The sequence below is a fragment of the Balaenoptera ricei genome, chromosome 3, assembly GCF_028023285.1.
Source record: "Balaenoptera ricei isolate mBalRic1 chromosome 3, mBalRic1.hap2, whole genome shotgun sequence".
Lineage (NCBI taxonomy): Eukaryota > Metazoa > Chordata > Mammalia > Artiodactyla > Balaenopteridae > Balaenoptera > Balaenoptera ricei.
Window position 1 is genome coordinate 7,356,414 of NC_082641.1, and position 19,237 is coordinate 7,375,650.

The 19,237-nt window shown below is 41.9% G+C and overlaps 1 protein-coding gene across 8 annotated transcripts in view; it reads right to left on the reverse strand.

Annotated features, from left to right (window-relative positions):
* Positions 1 to 19,237, reverse strand: part of SEMA5A (semaphorin 5A) — a 505,234-nt gene that overhangs the window by 143,691 nt on the left and 342,306 nt on the right. For all 8 annotated transcript variants that reach the window (XM_059916089.1, XM_059916090.1, XM_059916094.1 and 5 more), the window contains 2 exons: positions 7,127 to 7,412; positions 4,559 to 4,694 (listed from right to left, as the gene is read on the reverse strand). In XM_059916089.1, coding sequence (XP_059772072.1) covers positions 4,559 to 4,694; positions 7,127 to 7,412 — 422 coding nt within the window. The remainder of the gene's footprint in view (positions 1 to 4,558; positions 4,695 to 7,126; positions 7,413 to 19,237) is intronic.

Genomic DNA, 19,237 nt, shown 5'->3' on the forward strand with positions numbered 1-19,237 from the left:
TATGGACACATGATTAGTGAAAAAAGTGGTACCAGATAGTGGCGGGGAGAGGCATTTCCACTGCCCTACAAAACTGGTTCTGGGCCAATTGGATATCCACCAAGAAAAAAAAAAAAAAAATCTCGACTCTCAGCTCACACTATACTCAAAAATTATTTTCAGTTGGATTGTAAATCTAAAAGTAACAGTTAAAACAATAAAGATTCTAGGGAAATAATAGGAGAATATCTTCATGAGCTAGGAATAGGGAAAGATTTCTAGGAAAAGATCAAAAAATTACTTTAAAAAACAAACATACTGGTATCAAGAGTAGAAGATATCTGAAAAATTAATTCCTCAGAGGAAAACCAAAAAAAAAAATCCAAATATAAAATTTAGGTGTATAAATTAACTTCCAACTTCAAATTTTTTAAATATGTACCTCTTAACTCCTATAATAAATATTTTAAAATATAAAAAAATCTTTTTTCCCAATAACCATAATCCAGAACCTCAATATTTTATTTTTTCTCTGATTGGATTGGGATGACAGATTGACCTTTCTAACTAGAAATCAAGGTCATATCAATTCACTGACACCCTTTCAGTCTTTAGTAGCTTTTATCTAAATTTCAAATATGGATCATTGGTTTTAATATTAAGTGGAGCTTGTTACTGAATAATGTTTGTCTGATGCTGATAATTATACTTCCGTATTTCAAATATATCATCTCCTGACAATCTGTTAGGGTACAGAAAGATGGCTGAACCCTTACTTTTATCTTATCTTTCATGACTTTTATTTTTATATGATTTTGCAACATATGTAATAAATCAGTAATGTTAGAAATATAGAATATTAAAAGTAAATACATGGATAAACAACAAGGTCCTACTGTATAGCACAGGGAACTATATTCAATATCCTATGATAAACCAGAATGGAAAAGAATCTAAAAAAAAAAGAATGTATATATATATGTATAACTGAAAAACCCTGCTGTACAGCAGAAATCAACACAACATTGTTTTTTTTTTTTTTAACATCTTTATTGGAGTATAATTGCTTTACAATGGTGTGTTAGTTTCTGCTTCACAGCAAAGTGAATCAGCTATACATATACATACATCCCCATATCTCCTCCCTCTTGGTCTCCCTCCCACCCTCCCTATCCCACCCCTCTAGGTGGTCACAAAGCATCAAGCTGATCTCCCTGTGCTATGCAGCTGCTTCCCACTAGCTATCTATTTTACATTTGGTAGTGTATATATGTCCATGCCATTCTCTCACTTCATCCCAGCTTACCCTTCCCCCTCCCCATGTCCTCAAGTCCATTCTCTACGTCTGCGTCTTTATTCCTGTCCTGCCCCTAGGTTCTTCAGAACCTTTTTTTTTTTTTTTAAGATTCCATATATATGTGTTAGCATACAGTATTTGTTTTTCTCTTTCTGACTTACTTCACTCTGTATGACAGACTCTAGGTCCATCCACCTCACTACAAATAACTCAATTTCGTTTCTTTTTATGGCTGAGTAATATTCCATTGTATATATGTGCCACATCTTCTTTATCCATTCATCCGATGATGAACACTTAGGTTGCTTCCATGTCCTGGCTATTGTAAATAGAGCTGCAATGAACATTTTGGTACATGACTCTTTTTGAATTATGGTTTTCTCAGTGTATATGCCCAGTACTGGGATTGCTGGGTCGTATGGTAGTTCTATTTTCAGTCTTTTAAGGAACCTCCATACTGTTCTCCATAGTGGCTGTATCTATTTACATTCCCACCAACAGTGCAAGAGGGTTCCCTTTTCTCCACACTCTCTCCAGCATTTATTGTTTGTAGATTTTTTGATGATGGCCATTCTGACTGGTGTGAGGCGATACCTCATTGTAGTTTTGATTTGCATTTCTCTAATGATTAGTGATGTTGAGCATCCTTTCACGTGTTTGTTGGCAATCTGTATATCTTCTTTGGAGAAATGTTTATTTAGGTCTTCTGTCCATTTTTGGATTGGGTTGTTTGTTTTTTTGATATTGAGCTGCATGAGCTGCTTGTAAATTTTGGAGATTAATCCTTTGTCCGTTGCTTCATTTGCAAATATTTTCTCCCATTCTGAGGGGTGTCTTTTCGTCTTGTTTATGTTTTCCTTTGCGGCGCAAAAGCTTTTAAGTCTGTGCAAATCTTAAATTCTACCCAAAGAAGACACACTCAGCTAAGCAAGCTCCCTGCCTGACAGGCACACCACATTGTGCAGGTTTCATTCATCACACTGCATGGCCCGACTCCCATCTCATAAACGTGAGTAAGCCCTGGCATTATAAAACCAGATGCCCGTGGACTCAGGAAATGAGGGGATTTGCTGTGTGCCAGAAATATATCCAGACAAAGGGGCTAAAAGTTATCCACTGCCTGGAGTCGGTTAGGCATCACAAAGTTTGTTAAGTCACTGTTCACCGTGAAGACATTTGCAATTGAAACGTCAAGACATTAAAAGAACCCTATAAGTATGGTGAGCATTTTAAATTTTTTTTTTTTAAACTTCAGGATTTTACAGTGGACTTTCTTAAAGGGAATGATATATTTCACCTTCATGGTTTTTACAAAGGGCCTTTTTAAACAGTTACATTACCCCAAGATCCAGGGGACACAAGTGGGGTTAAGATGCAGAGACTCAACAATGGGGCAAAGAGAGTCAGTGTTCAGTTAATAATTACATAAACCGTATATATCAGGAAAAGTGACTACTTCATGTCTGGTTCCCACTAAACTGTCAGCTTGCCTGAATTTCTTTGTCTAGTACTGAACTTGGTTAGTAGCGAGGCTTGGATAACAAATATAAATTTGATCACTCGGTTTCCTGACTTGTAAGTGGTGCTAATGATGCCCACTTCATAGAGCTGCTGAGAAGAGAAAATAAGACAAAGCATCTAAAAATAAATAATCCTAAAATAGTCCTCCTTCTTTATTTTATTGATGAAAATTAGGATGGGAGATGCTAAATAATTTTCCCAAGTAAAGCAGTAAGTGGTAAAGTGGACGTGTAAACCCATCCCAATTCCCAGCCCTGTGATCTTTAGGGAAAAAACCCTCAAAACAATTAGAATTGAATGGTGCCTGCCAAAGTCCAAGTAAAGTGTAAAGTAACTGAACTTTTCCCTACTAGCAGTTTTCTCAAAAGCCAGAGAGGTTTCATGTGTTGGGGTGACAAACCCATCAGAATTTGGAGGCCTGGATACAGGACCCAGTTCTAGCACTGATTAGTTACAAAAACTAAAGTTTCTCTCGTCGGAGGAGGTTGAGGCTTTGTATCTGAGGACTGGGGTTGGGAGCCCAGCTCGGCCACTAATCAGCCAGTGTTCTCGGCCTAATTACATGCTCTGAGGTTCAACGGACGCCCGTCTCTGTCTGTGGGAGAAGCTGTTACTGATCATAGCACAGTTGCCAGAATGCGACAAGATACATGGGAAGCACTGAGCCCAGTGTCTGGAACTTGGTGGTTCTAAAAATTACACCCATGATGACGATGATGACAATGTTATGAAAGTTCTTCTCAGAAGAAAGGCCCTCAAGGGAAGCCTGCTGTTATGCATGAATGCCTGTGTCTCCCCAAAATTCATATGTTGAAACCCTAACCCTCAGGGTGGCTGTATTTGGGGTTGGAGTCTCTAAGGAAGTGACTGAGGTCAAATGAGGTCATAAGGGTGGGCCCCTGATCTCATAGGATTAGTGTCACTCCATGTTCACTGAGGAAAAAAAGCCACATGAGGACACAGTGAGAAGGTGGCCGTCTACAAGCTAGGAAGGGAGCTCTCGCCAGAGAGTGAATTGGTCAGAAGCTTGATCATGGACTTCTAGCCTCCAGAATTGCAAGAAAATAAATTTCCCATCTGTGGTATTTTGTTACAGCAGCCCGAGCTGACTAATACACTTGCTGACCGACCAAACATGAGTAGATGGCTTCACCTCTTTGGGTTTCAGCTTCTTCTGAACATGGGTAGATGGGAGGAGATGATGTACAGAGCCCCTTACAGCTTGAACATGTGGCAATTTTGTGATTTGTACATGAATGGCCTCCACCTGCTCTTTATTCCCTCACAGCTGCCCCATCACATCCCATTCACCCCACCGGGAAATCTCACCACATTCCCAATTAGAGCTCAAATTCTGTTTGTGCATCTTCACTGCTCTGTGTCCTGGACCCCATTCATTACAGCGTCATTCATTAGGAGTCAGAGCTTCTGGGGACACAGAGTCTACCATCATTAGTACTAATTGAAGCTTGGACTCCCAACCTGCTGCATTATGCTGGCCTTTTTCAGTCCAGGCTCAGGCGTCACAGCTGACAAAAGGCCCTTTTTCGGTCGGGCGCCTCAGTAGACAAAAGGCCTCGGTCTATTTACATGAGACAAGCCGAGTGTGGGGCTGTCCCCAGGGGCTGGGTGGCAGCGGCTCACAGCCGCACTGTGCATGCGCTGGGGGGTTAAATCGCCCCAGCCAGTCTGTCTACACAAGGACTCTGCATGTTGTGTGGGGGGATGATGGGAAGAGTGCCCCTTCGTCCCCAGAATTACCTGGAAGTTGGGGTTAGGGTTGGGATACGGCAGCCAGGCGGACCGAGAGCTCTCCTGGTACTTGAAGGGCCCGTTAAAGGCCTGCGAGATGGCGCTGAGGTTGAAGACGCACACGGCGGAGGCGGCGATGCTGTTCCTGGGAGCAGAGGAGGAGAAAGGAGAAGGCAGGTCAGAAAGCCCCGCGGAGACCGCTGTCCTCCCACGGGCCCTGGGTGCCAAGGAAGCGCCTTCTCGGGGAAGACTCACCATCAGTCTCCTAAACACCCCAAGGATGAAGCTGAAACAGTGAACGGTGTCCCCCTGGGTTTTCTTTATAGGGGAACAAACACTTCACTCTAGGAACAAGGGTATTTAGCAGTTATGACACTCGTAATCCTGCCAGATGAGATGAATTCACCCAGCCACAAGGGGAGTGACAAAGGCTTTTGAGGAGCTGTATGTTATGCCTTCTGAATTCCTGAAGGGAAAAGACTTTCTCCTCCCGTGGATGGACTCCTCATCAGCCTAGCAGGGCTCTCCCCACCTGTTCATCTGCTTACTTTAGCTGGCAGTGGGGCAAGCTGCTGCTGCTGCTTTTTAAAAAAGCCCCAGATAGTTGTGGTTATATGTTATCCTTTAAAAAAAAACCAACTAAAAGCATTTTGCAAAAAGTGCCTGTCAGAGACCCTTCATATATATATATGTATATATAATGTATCAATATATATATATGTATTTTTTTAAATTTAAAAAGAATTTTAAACTCAAAGGGTCAGAGAGAAACATTTGACACAGCACCGACGCAGGACATCTTGAAGCCTTAATTTAGAATTCAAGCTGTGCAGAATTGAAGGCTATAAATGAGAGGCTCTCAGAATCCCGTGCCCTTTACTAAGTGGAAACAGCAATATTTTTTTGTTGTTAAATAAATCTGCATTGTGAGCTCAGCTATGGTTTTAAAATTTCGTGTTAATGCTTTTAGCCAATAACATGTCTACTTATCCATTTTTTCCCCGCTGAATCAAAGAAAAAGTCAAGAAACTCCAAAATGGAAATATCTACCTTAAACTTGGTTCGTCTGAAAAACACTGACTAGGTAGATGGTAGACACCTTCTAAAGGCTTTACAAACTCCAACTCATTTAAGCTTCATAAGGTAGGGGAAATTCACTGATAGGAAATTGGGACCCAGTGAGGTCAAGACACCTGCCCCAAATCACCCAGCTGCTAAATGGGGGAGCTGGACTGAAACTCCAGGTAGGTTGGTACCAAAAAGGGAAATTTTTGAATTCTTTGTGACACCTCTGTGTGGATGGTAATAAAAAACACCCCCATGGAAGGTTAGAGCCTTGAGAGCAGGGGTGCGTGTTCCCTCTGGAAGCTCCAGCACAGAGAAGAGAGTCTGGCGGGAAGACGCGTACCCCTCACTGCCGGCAAATAAACTCATAAACGATAAATATGAACTTATTCATATTGCTAATTTTACGCTTTTTTAAGAAGATAAGTCAAATTGTGTAAGGAAGAATTAGCCTTTGGACATGCGACGGGACTTCAGCAAGAAGTCGAAGACAGCTCTGCTGGAGCAATAATGGCCAGCCAGACCCACAGGAGGGGGTCTACCTGGGGACCAGGTGACCACGCCTTGGCCCTGGCACAGTGACAGTCGAGGGCGGAGTGTTAATAATACCTCCCTGAGCCCTCTGCCAAGTGCCTGAAAGGGAGCATCTTATTTATCACAGGGAACCTCTAGACCCTGAGACCAGCCTGATCTTACAGATGTAGGAACAAAAGCACAGGGAGGTTACTGAACCCAAGTCACAGACTGAGGGGAAGGAAAGCAGGATTTACACCTGCTTCGCATGGGGCCCGGGGGCTCATGCCTTTGACCCCATTGCTATGCTTCTTCCCAGGAAGGGAAGAAACGTATCGTCTCCCTGTTGGCATCCCATTTCTCAGTTCACTGCGTTCACTCACTCTGAAGGGGTCTGGGCGGGGTCCCTGGTGTCACTCTGGATGTCCCAGGGGCTGCCAGCCTAAGCATCCCTGACAGGTGTTGGTGGACACTTCTTTTGTCCCCCCAGTGAGCTGAGGCCCATCGGTACAGCACTTGTATGCCATGTGCACAACACACACACACACACATGAGCAGGGGTCCAGGTAAGAGTTACATTATCTCAAAGATCAAACTCTCCAGACAACACTGCTTTCATTACGCAGTGACATACGCGTGGCGTGACTTGTGTATAGGAGAAAAAAAGACATCTAATACATTCCAGCATTTCAAAAAGTGCCCAGAGCACACTGGTAAATCAGGAAGGAAAAACTTACAGAGAATAATTTGTCATGATGCTACCATGACAAAAGGATAGATCAAAACTTTCTGATTAGCTTTATTTTCCTAATACCAGTCTCAGAAATCACATCACTTTTTGTAACATTTAATTCATACTCAAAATTTCTTTTGGCTGTTAGCCCAGTAAAAGAAGAAAGATTACTTTTAAAGCAACTTGTAAACCTCAAAGGTCAGAGAACAGCAGACTCATTCAGAAGGAGTAGAAAAGCAGGGGAGGAATGATTTCCAGTTACGTACACGTTGGTGGTAAAGATGCCGTAGATCAGATCCAGCTCAGGCAGGAAGAAGGTGCCCTGCAGCTCATTGTAGTAGAAAGGGAGCTCGCCAGGGCGGGAGCAGTTGAGACGGGCCTTCATGAACGTGGTCCACGTGTCCTCCAGCAGGAACCGGCCCCCGATGTCGTTCTTGCAGAGCCGGGCCGCTCGGGAGAACACGGTCTTCCCACAGTCGTGCTCCACGGCATTTTCGCGGAAAAAGAAGTAGGTGAAATTCCCGATGTCATAAGAGGACACGAAGTTTGGTTCTAGAAACAGCAGGAAAGAAGAAAAGTCTCAACCTACTGTACAGCACAGCAAACTCTGCTGGATGTTATGTAATGGGAAAAGAATTTGAAAAAGAATAGATACATGTATATGGAGAACTGAATCACTTTGCTGTACACCTGAAACTAACACATTGTTAATCAACTATGCTCCACTATAAAGTAAGAAGGTAAAAAAAAAAGCAGGAAAGAAGAAAAGTCTCAACCTACTGGATGGCACAGCAAACTCTGCTCAATATTATGTAACAACCTAAATGGGAAAAGAATTTGAAAAAGAATAGATACACATATATGGAGAACTGAATCACTCTGCTGTACACCTGAAACTAACACATTGTTAATCAACTATGCTCCAATATAAAGTAAAAAGGCAAAAAAAAAAAAAAAAAACAGGAAAGAAGAAAAGTCTCAACATCCATGTGCTACTCCTTTGTGTCTTGCTTGCTCGGTATTTCTTCCAAGGAGAACTAATTTTGTGCGGAAACCCACGGTTCTTATAGAAGAAACAGGAGGCCCTAAGAGCAACTTAATGGTCTATGCCACTGGGTAGAACTCGGTACACGAGCTCTAAGTGACAGGAAATTGCCAGCATGATTCCAAACATCACACATAAGCATCCTGAGTTAAGGCAGAATAAGCATCCTGAGTTAAGGCAGCACTTAGGTACATAACATTAATACCACCAAAAATGGGCAGCAAAAATTTGCAATACACTTGAAAGCCATAGATAGTACTTCATTTGTATACTCTTACATCATCTTCAGAAACAGTGGGAGATGAACTGATTTACAAAACAGAAACAGACTTACAGACTTGGGGAATGAACTTCTGGTTACCAGTGGGGAGGGATAGATTTGGAGTTTGGGATTGACATGTACACACTGCTATGTTTAAAAGAAAATAAATAAATAAATAAAAGATAAAAAAAGAAAGGAAAAATAAATTAGACACAGTGAGAGATTAGCAACAATAACAATAAAATAGAACAATTATTTCAATATACTATAATAAAGGTTATGTGAATGTGAAAAGAAAAAGAAACAGTGGGAGGAAATGAGATTAAAAACATGAAATGTGATTCAGAATACAGGAGTCTGGTATCATGTTTGTGTAGAAGACACCAAAATTCTTTGATTTTACTTATATACACGAGCATGACTTTGACATAAGTTATGTGCTTTTAGTAAGGACTTTTAAAAATGTTTTCCATTTGTGAAAACTGAAACTATAAGGTTAGTGTCCTGAATCAGCTTTAGCAATTCCTGTTACTATGGTGACCATGTAAATGTGATGATCAATTCTTATCTTCTTATTTCCGGGTTTCTGGGGCATCCATTTAAAGGGGGGAAGTGTATTGAGATGGAGTCATTGTCTGGAAGCTTTCTGACCTCATGATTAGATTAAAATTAGGAACTTAGAAATGAAAAAATTATGGCAAACTTTTACTTAATCACCACGCTCATTAGGCATTCAGGAATTTATTATAGATTGTCAACTGAATTTCATACATAGCATTGGAAGTGTTATCTTCACAACTTCCTGTTTGAGTCTATTGATAATAAGGATGATACCCTTTCAGAAACAGGTGTGCCCTAATACTGTTCTTTAATAACCAGGTTTGATTCTTACTCTTCTCTCTATTGCTAAGAGCTTTCCACTCAATTAGCAAGTGTCTTAATTTATGGTGCAATTAGGATAATAGGACAATATCCTTTGGTGTTCAAAATTAATGGAAAGATACACACAACTATATCCACAAGGACGTATTTCAGGGACAATTAGTTTTGTAGGACAATTCAACTGGCCTTGTACTATGCCAGATCCAATCAGACTGTACCAACAGACATGCTATTGGCGGGACAACTAAAAATATGTTTGGCTACAAAATGACCCATTAATGTTAAGAGGAAGACCCACCACAGGCTCACCTGAAATGCAGACAGTGATTCAGAGGCTGACAGGGAGGTGGCACTGAGAACCCTGCTATTTTGTTCAGAAAGGCTACAGCCAGTTTTCAGTCAAATTCAACTGAATTTCAATCAATATTTGATGTCATCACAAAATGTTTCAATTTAACTCAACTTCACATTCTAAAAATGTAACAAATATTCTCCATTGTATATGTCATGTACTTTTCTCTTCAGCCCATGGTATTGTTCTTAAGTCATTTTAAGTACATTAAGTAACAGAGAATTTCATAAGAACTGATTTTAATTTATAAACTGTCAAACATAGTGGCTGATCACTTGCTTTAATTTGAAATGGATATTAAAAAAAAAAACCAAAACACCCTGGATTGCATTAACAGGTATGAGATGGAAGTTAGAAATATTTACCGTACAGTACGCTTTAATATCCTGGAAAGACGCTCACAAAAACAGGTTACACACCTCCGGCTTGTGTCTTCGGAAAGTAAAGCAAAGTATTGGGGGATTTTTGAACCTGTGTTCACTGTGAGTCTCCCAAAGAGACTTACTCACTGAAGCAGATCCCAAAAGCAAAGGTATGAAACAATTACAAAACTGTATTTAGTTTCTGAAGATAATATTCACATGTATGTCTAATTCTGAAGAGAAGGCTAAATCATATCAGAGCAGGTTCTGAAGCCAGGCTCATATAACCAGACTGCAGTTTGATCCTTGTACTGAAAACAAACAAAAAAACCACCATCATCAACAACAACAAACCTTACCTAAAATGAAGAAAACAAAGAAAGAAGATGCAGGACAGGTGTGTCTAGCTACAGGTCCCAGCACATGTGGACGAGGTATGAGGCAGAGTCCACAAGGTTTATCAAACACCCTCATGACTACCTTCTTCTGCTATTAACTTAGGGACAAACAGCATGAAAACCACATAGTAAAGAGTATCTAGGAAGTCTTGAGTAGGAAGTCGAGGAGCTGAAAAGGTAAAAAGATCTGCCTTGGTTTCTTCCAGCTCAAGGCTGGCCTATAGTTAAAAAACCCTGTTGAGTGGTAAACTCTTGTGTGAGGCTCTGAACTGGGCGGTCCCCCTTCATAAGCTCAGGAAACGCACAGGAATTATAGAGGGAGATACTGTGTTACTCCTCCCATTTCATAGATGAAGACACTAAATCCTGGAGGTTAAGGAACCTGTCCAAGTTCACACAGCCAGCAGTGGGGGTTGGGTTATGTCCCGAATCCAGACCGTCTGACCTCACAGCCTATACACGTACCATTATACTACACTGAAGAAAATAATGGACTGCAAGAGGACAATCAGTGGCATTAACAACGCTCAAGAACAGGACTTGGAATTCTGGGCAATGCTTTAAAAACCAAAGTGCTGAGTGGGGTTACTCAGAACCAAGGTGAGGAGGGTTTGGAAACAGACCAGAGGGGAAGACAGATGCCCAGATGAATCTTTACTCTGGAGCTATTAGAGACATCAAGGATGCCACAGAAAGAAGAGCAGGAAGAAGAAGAAGCCAACAATCCAAGGGCTTATTAAAGAAGAATATTGCTGGGAAGTGTTTGCCCCAACTCCAGAGATGACGTGTCCAATGGTGCCCACCAGAGCCCGGGAGTGCCCACCAGGGACCGTGAGAGCCTCTATCTGTGTTCATCATGTTCACTGTCTACCCACGGAACAATCTCACCCAGATATCTCATATGGGAGGAGTACTGAATCATGCCAAGCAGATTAGCCCACGGCTTCCTCTTTCCATGGAGAACCTCCAATGTCTCTCCAAACCACCCCAAACCCACTTTATGATAGGGTGACAAAGAGCCTTTTAGATAGAAATGCTCAACTATATTTTTTCCTGCTGGGAAAACAAGGGAAGAATTTGTGGCTGGTACGTAGTGTATGTGTTTCTCTAACTCACCACATATTACAGGTCATTTTAGTTGGGGAGCTAAACTACATTTGGAAACACATCGTGCAGCCCCACAGTGGTCCTGCAGGAGGATGATGGGCCCTGACTGGGTGACCTGCTGTCACATCAGGAGGCTCCAGACCCTTCTGAAACTCAGCCAGCATCCTATTCCTTTTCCAAAGATAGAAGAAAAGCAGAAATACTTGTTAAATAGACAGCCAAGTAGCTCTTTCATTTATAGATCTAAATCTGGAGGTAGGGGATGTTTGAATCTCACCAGGCAGGATAATAAGATGCATATTGTTTCCATTCCATTGTTTAAGCTCTGTCTCTTGTTAAAATGCAATTCACCATAAGCTAGTATCTGCCACTCCTGAGTGAACTGAACTAGCCATAAATCAGTCAATGGCCTCCTTGTCTACAATGAATGTGAGTGCATGAAAGAGCTCCTTTATTCATTATTATTATTAGAGGTACACAGGAATAGAAGGTGCTGCTAATTCAGAATAAAAACAGACATGAGTATGTGTCAGCTTATTACAAATATATGCGTGGAGAAGCTGGTTTTTTCCTCATGTTTGCAGACATACTGAGTTACAGATTACAGAGTATTCTACAAAATATGTCAGGGTTTAAGAAGAACTGTGTTTCATGATATGAGGACTTTTATTTGGCACACTGACTTACATAATAGCGACCATGCGGATGGGAGTACTGAGTAGGGAAACACAGTATAAATAAACATGAGCAATGAGGAGAGCAAAAGCATCAACGTCTTTGAGAAGATTCTGACCATGTAAAACCAAACACTGAACATCCGGATGGATCCTTCCCCTCTGCCTTCTGTCTAGAGGGGCACCAGGTTCAATGGCCCAATCTGATGATTGACTAGATCACTGAGAGGCTCTTGATGTAGAAATATTTGTCTAAATTGATGAAAATGGACATTAAAAGGAAAGGAATTCCAATTTTCCAACTCTATAAAAATCTTACTAGCATCAAAATCTATCAAAATTATTTTGCAATCAAAGGCCACCTGGTGATACACCTGTCAAAGGCAGACTAGAAAATGGTGGAGGTGAAGCCTGTATGGGTTTGACCCCGCCCATCCCAGCTTGAAACCCTGGGCTGGACCACTGACATCTGGAATGTTCCTTTATCCTGTACAACAATTCAACCTAAGGATTAAAGAGACTGGTACAAAGTAGCCTCGCAATAAATGATGGCTATAATTTTTCTTTCATGATTTACTTTTGATTTCCTTTTTAATAATTTATATTTAGTAGAACTTCACATAATGATAATGAGTAATCAAACATGTATCTATTAAAGGTGATCAGAATTTGAGAAACATAAATAAAGCCAGGCTGAGTTTTAAAGTAGCAAGCTATTCCACAAAAAGAAAGGAGTTAATGGAAACAATAATTAGATATGACACACCGTGAGCCAGAGGTTTTCAGTTCCCTAATTTGTTGATGTCGGTTACAACCAAAACCATTTCTGTGCATATTCCTAGATTTCAGGTACTCTCTTTATTGTGAACACTGTTTCCCTTGTCACAGCTACATGAACATGTGCTGCAGAGGGTTCCAAAGTAAAGCTAATTTTATCTAGAGATTTATTAAGAGGGGATAATTAAACCAAAATTAAATTAAGTAAAAAGTGGTTTAAAAGCCATTGATATACTAAAATTCTTTCCTTAAGATTTCTAGGAAAAGAATAGATATATATATAGATAGATAGATAGATAGATAGATAGATACAGATAGATGGATATACATGTTTGTGTGTGTATGTTTTGTGTGTGTGACATACATATGTATAGGATTGAGTTATATGTATATATGGCTCAATACTTCCACCTACTGGCTGTATGAACTTAGTCAAATTACTTAACAACCTACATTCTCAGTTTCCTCCTTTTAGAGTGGTGATAACAATACCCGATATGTAGTATCATTGTGAAAAGTCAAAGGCAATGCATGCCAAGTGCGTACCACTTGGTCGCTAATCATCAAAATATAGGTCACTATTTATTTATATATATAAACTATTATATAAATAATCAATACATAAATTAATAATAAGCATATACAAAAATATATAAATTAATACACATGCATAGGTTGGTAAGCATACCATCAGTATTTACTTAACAGGTTAACTCATTCAGTTTGCATTCTGTATATCAAATTAGGGTCCGTGTTCCTTTCAGCAGCTCTGGAACCAAACACGCCGGAGGGTCTGTGGTAGAGGTGGAGGCTAGCATGCCAGCCGGAGCACCTGCATCACCAGGCACTTCCTTACCACCCACTGTGGGGCTGTCCTACTGTCCTGGGCCCCGGGTATTCCACAACCCATGCCCTCAAGGCCACTTAAGGCAACAAACAAGACACAGACCAATGAGTCATCCCAATGAGGAGGAGGACCATGGGGGCCAGGGCAGCGAGGTGAATTCGAGAATCAGGAAGGAGGGGAGCAGGGAAAGGGCAGATGCCAGGTTGGGACGGGGCTCCAGGCCAAGAGCAGGAGAGAGAGCAGCCGGCGAGAGGACCCTAAGGGTGGCCAGGAACGGAAGCAAGCTAGTGTTGGCATGGAGGGAATCAATAGGACGGGCGGCAGACGGCTGGGCCAGGCCAGCGATCCAGAGAGGAATCTGGAATTCAAGGGCCACTGGAGAGACACTAAAGAGTTTTAAAGACAAGCTTATGACCCAAATTCCCATGTGTGTGGTGGCAGTGTCAGGTGAAGGTGGGAGTGGCACGTGGCCCAAGCGTGTCCTTAGTGATCACTGACATAGTAACATGAGCTTTGAAGCCCCAGGTCCTTCACTCACTGAGGACCCGGCAGAAAGAAAGCCATTGCTAAACCATCTCGGTAGGACTAGAAACATGGCTCCGGCACACATGATTCCTTCCTTCTTCCGGGGACCATAATCTGTTGAAAGTGTGTTACTCACATAGATTTGCTGGTTCAAGTAGGAGCAACTTGTACCACAGGGACACGTTGCTGTCTCTTCCTAAATGAGAACAGCCACCTGTACATCAGCTTGTACGCTAGGAGCCCAAACTCTCACCAAGCATTCTCCCTCTCTCAGTGTCAACAGGAGCTCCATTAACTGGCTATTTGTCTACCTGGTCTAGCTCACAGGGCCAGAGACATCCCTCTCTATCCTGCTGGCTCACTCCATTCCAAGCACCAAACCCCTGGCAGCCTTTCCAACCTCCTGTAAGATTCGACTAAATCAAACAGTCCAGGGCTCAATTAGTTATAAGTAATTTCATGACTATGTATTTCTGAACATTTTCAAAGCTGCAACTTTCCATTGACCATGTTTGTTTTTTCTTGATTATATTTTAAATGTATAGGTTCACTTCTTTCAGGAATTAATCATTTAACCTGCAGAACTGTAAAACTTAAGGAGTTTTAAAATTGGAATATTAACTTTAATTCAAAGATCTTAGAGATATTTTAATGCCTATAAAATATTTTTAAAGACTAAGAGGAAAACGTGCAAGATTGAATTGAAAGAAAATACTGGGCTACAACATTGTGCAGTTAGAATAAGTAAACTCGTATGATGGCTTGGTCTTTGTCTCTTGAGCTGATGAGGGCCAGGGAAAGAAAGAAGACAAAAACACAGAGATTATACCATCCAATGTTCAGCAGTGAATGAAAAAATGTGAGAAGGCATTGACTGAGGGAAAACAAGAAGTTTAATTGAATAATATGGAGACAAATTTAATGAAACACAGAGAACTGAGTATCTTATAAACAGGATGACAATATGATTTATGATCCAAACTGGAAATCTTTTGAGAGGGGAAAGGAGTAATGTTAATAATCATGCCAGGTGTCAGGAGTGATCCAGGACTGTCAACAGGAAACAGCTATGATGTCTAGACAATGAACATCAAAACATTTTCGTGAGTGGTTATATAAGTACTAGTCAATTTCTATATAGCATATTGTGTTCTCTATAATGGGGCATATCTTCTTTGTGAGGATCTTTTTTTTTTTTACGCAGGTTTCCATACGTCTTAGTGTATATAGTTGGTGCCTCTGGCCTCATAACGTCTTGATGGGGGAAGGAAGGGTGGGATTTATCCATTCTCTATTTTTTTAATAAATTTATTTATTTAATTTATTTATTTTTGGCTGCATTGGGTCTTCATTGATACACGTGGGCTTTCTCTAGTTGTGGCGAGCTGGGGTTACTCTTCACTGCGGTGCACAGGCCTCTCATTGCGGTGGCTTCTCCTGTTGCAGAGCATGGGCTCTAGGCACGTGGGCCTCAGTAGTTGTGGCGCGTGGGCTCAGTAGTTGTGGCTCATGGGCTCTAGAGCACAGGCTCAGTAGCTGTGGCACATGGGCTTAGTTGCTCCGTGGCATGTGGGATCTTCCCGGACCAGGGCTCGAACCCGCATCCCCTGCACTGGCAGGTGGATTCTTAACCACTGCGCCACCAGGGAAGCCCCATCCATTCTCTTTTGAAATGTGTAAATTGGAAGTCCAAATTGCAACTGAGCAGGACCCTTCCCAGGACAAACGCCCCACCCCCGCTGTCCTCTGCCTGCCTCTTGTCTGTAAAATAAGAAATTTGGCCAAAGAATAAATTTAATCAGAGAAATGGGAAAATACAGAAGCAAAGGAAAACAGTCAAGCAAGACAAAATAATAATCGTTTAGCCATTAAACAAAGTCAAGGACCTTTAGTTCCTCCTCAAGGGCTATAGATACTATTCTGAGCCATGTCCTTTGAGCTGTTTTGCAGATACTGAAGTCCCCACCAGGTGGAAGAAATTAACTGTATGCTGCCCACAAGCATGGAGACCCCAGACTGGGTGGAACCAGAAGGTCAGTGATGTTGACTCCTGGCTACCTCACCACTGCTCAATCTGAAACAGATCCACGAGTTGATCATGTACCCCGCAACTCTCTCCTCAGCACGTGGCCCCTTCCTCCTTTCCCTGTTTAATCTTTGAGCAAGACCTGGGGAGTGGAAGTTGGTTCCTGGGGACATGAGTCCACCTTCTCCCCAGAATGGCTGGCTTCCTCCATAAAGCCATCTTTCCCTTTACCTAACACTTGTCTCTCAGTACTGGATTCTTGAGGGACATGCAGCCGAACCTGAGTTTGGTGACAAAATGACTTATTGGCAAGTATAGAGCCTTCATCACAAGACTAAAGGGATTCTGTGGCTGCTCAGCTTTCAGGAACTCAGCACTCAATGACCAGGACAGAACACAACACTATTTTCAAAGAGCACCACAAGAATTGATTCCCTCCTGTCACCTACCAGATGTTTGTGTCCATAAAGGGCTGTGTTAAATAACCCCACAGGCGCTTCTTCTTTGGGTTTAATAACCCCAGCTCATTCTGTCTCCTTTTGCAAGCTTTCACCAATCAAGAAGCACCGGCCACTATTTTTCCAAAGTCCCTGTATCCCGCTTCCATGGCAACTTGTGCATAAAAATGTGGACATCAGGAGAGAGACGGAGGCAGCTTATGGTGGCGGTATTTCCTAAGATGTTGACTAAACAAAGGGGAGGCCAGGAGCCCACAGAGGGGGAAGGATCTGTCTTCAAATCCTAGCTCGTGCATGCTTCAGCATGTGGCCCTGGTTCAGATAACACGTACATGGAGTGTCCCATCCACCTGGTAAGTTGTGAAGAGCCACTGTGACTCCCCCTTGCACCTGGAGTAACAACTGGATGTACCAGAGACTCCAGCAGGTGCACAGACAGGCAAATGGTATGCAGGGAGGCCATTTATTTAAACTCTTTTCTGACCCTATAAAGATCATCAGACTTGGTTTACAACACTCTTTCCAAAGGGTGTTTACATCCGTCCCGCACAAGAGAGACAATCTGCCCAAAGCCCTCTGATAGGCTTGATCAAGCCTGAAAATTAGAAAAGGGCAGCTCGTCATGCTGGGTCTCATGTCACACAACTTTGCTCCCATGCTCTAAGTCCACGTGTCATCACCCTAACAAGTTGAAACTTCACGAGTCAGCTGTCAGCTGTTAGCCTTTCAGCTGCGGTACTGAACAGAGCCCACTGTTCACAAGGACGCCCCTCTGCAAGCATCTCCCCAGGTGCTGTCTGGTAAAGTACAAAACTAGGCTGCTGACTCCACAATCGTGATTTTTGTTCTGGGTTTTACCTAGCTTCTTCTCCTTGATAAACACTTCAGATTTCCTAAACAAGTATACTTCATTCCCAGGCCCCACTTGTCTTTATTTTGCTCGTCTGGGAACTCTGCCTGCATTTATGAATTTCCTGCTTTAGCAAATCTTGTCTGTCCAGGGAGAGCCTGGTGCAGACTGTTCACACCTTCAGGGACTGCACTGTGTAGACTGCCAAAAGTGATCTCACTGTCCCCAGGATGGAGCCCAACAGGGTCACCCCAGCCTGGCTGTGTCTGGACCCCCAAGAAGTGGTGTCTGCCCCCAGGGAGAAGCAGGGGAGCTCCACAAAGCACCTGTCTTCATGATAAGCAGAAACTATTTTTCCTTGAGTTAAGCACAGGATTTTTCTCCCTCCAAGTAAGTTATCTTTAATCACTAGAAGGTTAATCATTGTATTTTAAAGACCTCAAAGAGTCTATTTAATGCCTGGGTATCATCAATAGAGTTATTTCAAACCAGGAGAATTTGAGATTGTCACAGGCAGAGTTTTCTTAACTGGAAACATAATAGCTCATTAAAAATGATACAATGGATTTCAAGTGTGTTTTCCTCCAGGGCGAGGTCAAGGCTGGGATCTCAGAGAATGGGAGGAAGCAGCAGAGTTCGTGGAGAAAACCCAGGAGAGAGACAAACGCTGCCTCCAGGGAAGGAACATAAGCAGGTCACCACCTGCCAGTGAGATTAGGCCCCCCAAGATGTCCATGCTGAAAGCTCACTGATAGATTCCTTTTTCCAAGTTCCTACCGAGGTTTTAGCCCATGTGCAAGCAAGCAGTTCCCCCAGAACCCACAAACTCAATTTGTACAATGTTAATTTGGAGATGTATATTTTTTTCCCCTTTTCATGGGTTGACTGTTTCCCCGATTTGATTGCCAGTTTCTTGAAGGCAAGTTTTACAGCTTCTCTATTTTAAGCATAGACCGTTAAACATTTATTACCTTGCTTTACCATAATCATTTAATAAGGGTTATTAACAATTAGTATTTTAATGCATTAAGGCTGTTAAGGTATTTCTCTAAACACATAAGTTTGTTTTAAGAGTGATTTTGGCACAGGGGAAAAAATCCGATTTGGAAACTTATAGTCATGACCAAACATATAACTCAATGTTTCAAATTCCTCCAGAACATTATCCAATTAATCACACTGTCTTTGATAACTAACTGAATACGTAATGGTTGAAAATGGGAGTCCAAATGAGAATGGCAAAAGAAGATTCTTTAAATGTTTGGACCTGCATCGGTTTCAAACATACAAATCTATATTTTTAAAGTTCTGGGTTACAACTAATATGACACGTTCCCTTTGTTAACAACAAAATTCATATTTCTGCTACTTATGAATGTGCCTATCTCCTAGTCATTCAACAAATACTGATGAAGCCTCAACTGTGTTTCAGGCACCGTATGAAATGCTGACCACACAAAAATTGATCCCACCTAATCCCTGCCCTCAAGGAATTCAGAAACTCATGGGTGGGGAAAACAAAGATGTAAACTACTCATCTATTAGTTCATTTATTCATGTATGGGTGTATTGGGTGCTTACTATGTGTCCAGCACTGTTGAAAGTATATGGGATCCATCAGTGACGAACAAGTAAGCCTGGCCATTGGGGAACATTCATTCTAGTGGAGGAAAGGAGACAAGTACTAAGAGAGCATAACGCTAAGGATAAAGGTCTAACGCGGCTAAGGGGAATCAAGAGGGCTAGATGGGGGCTTCCCTGGTGGCGCAGTGGTTGGGAATCTGCCTGCCAATGCAGGGGACACGGGTTCGA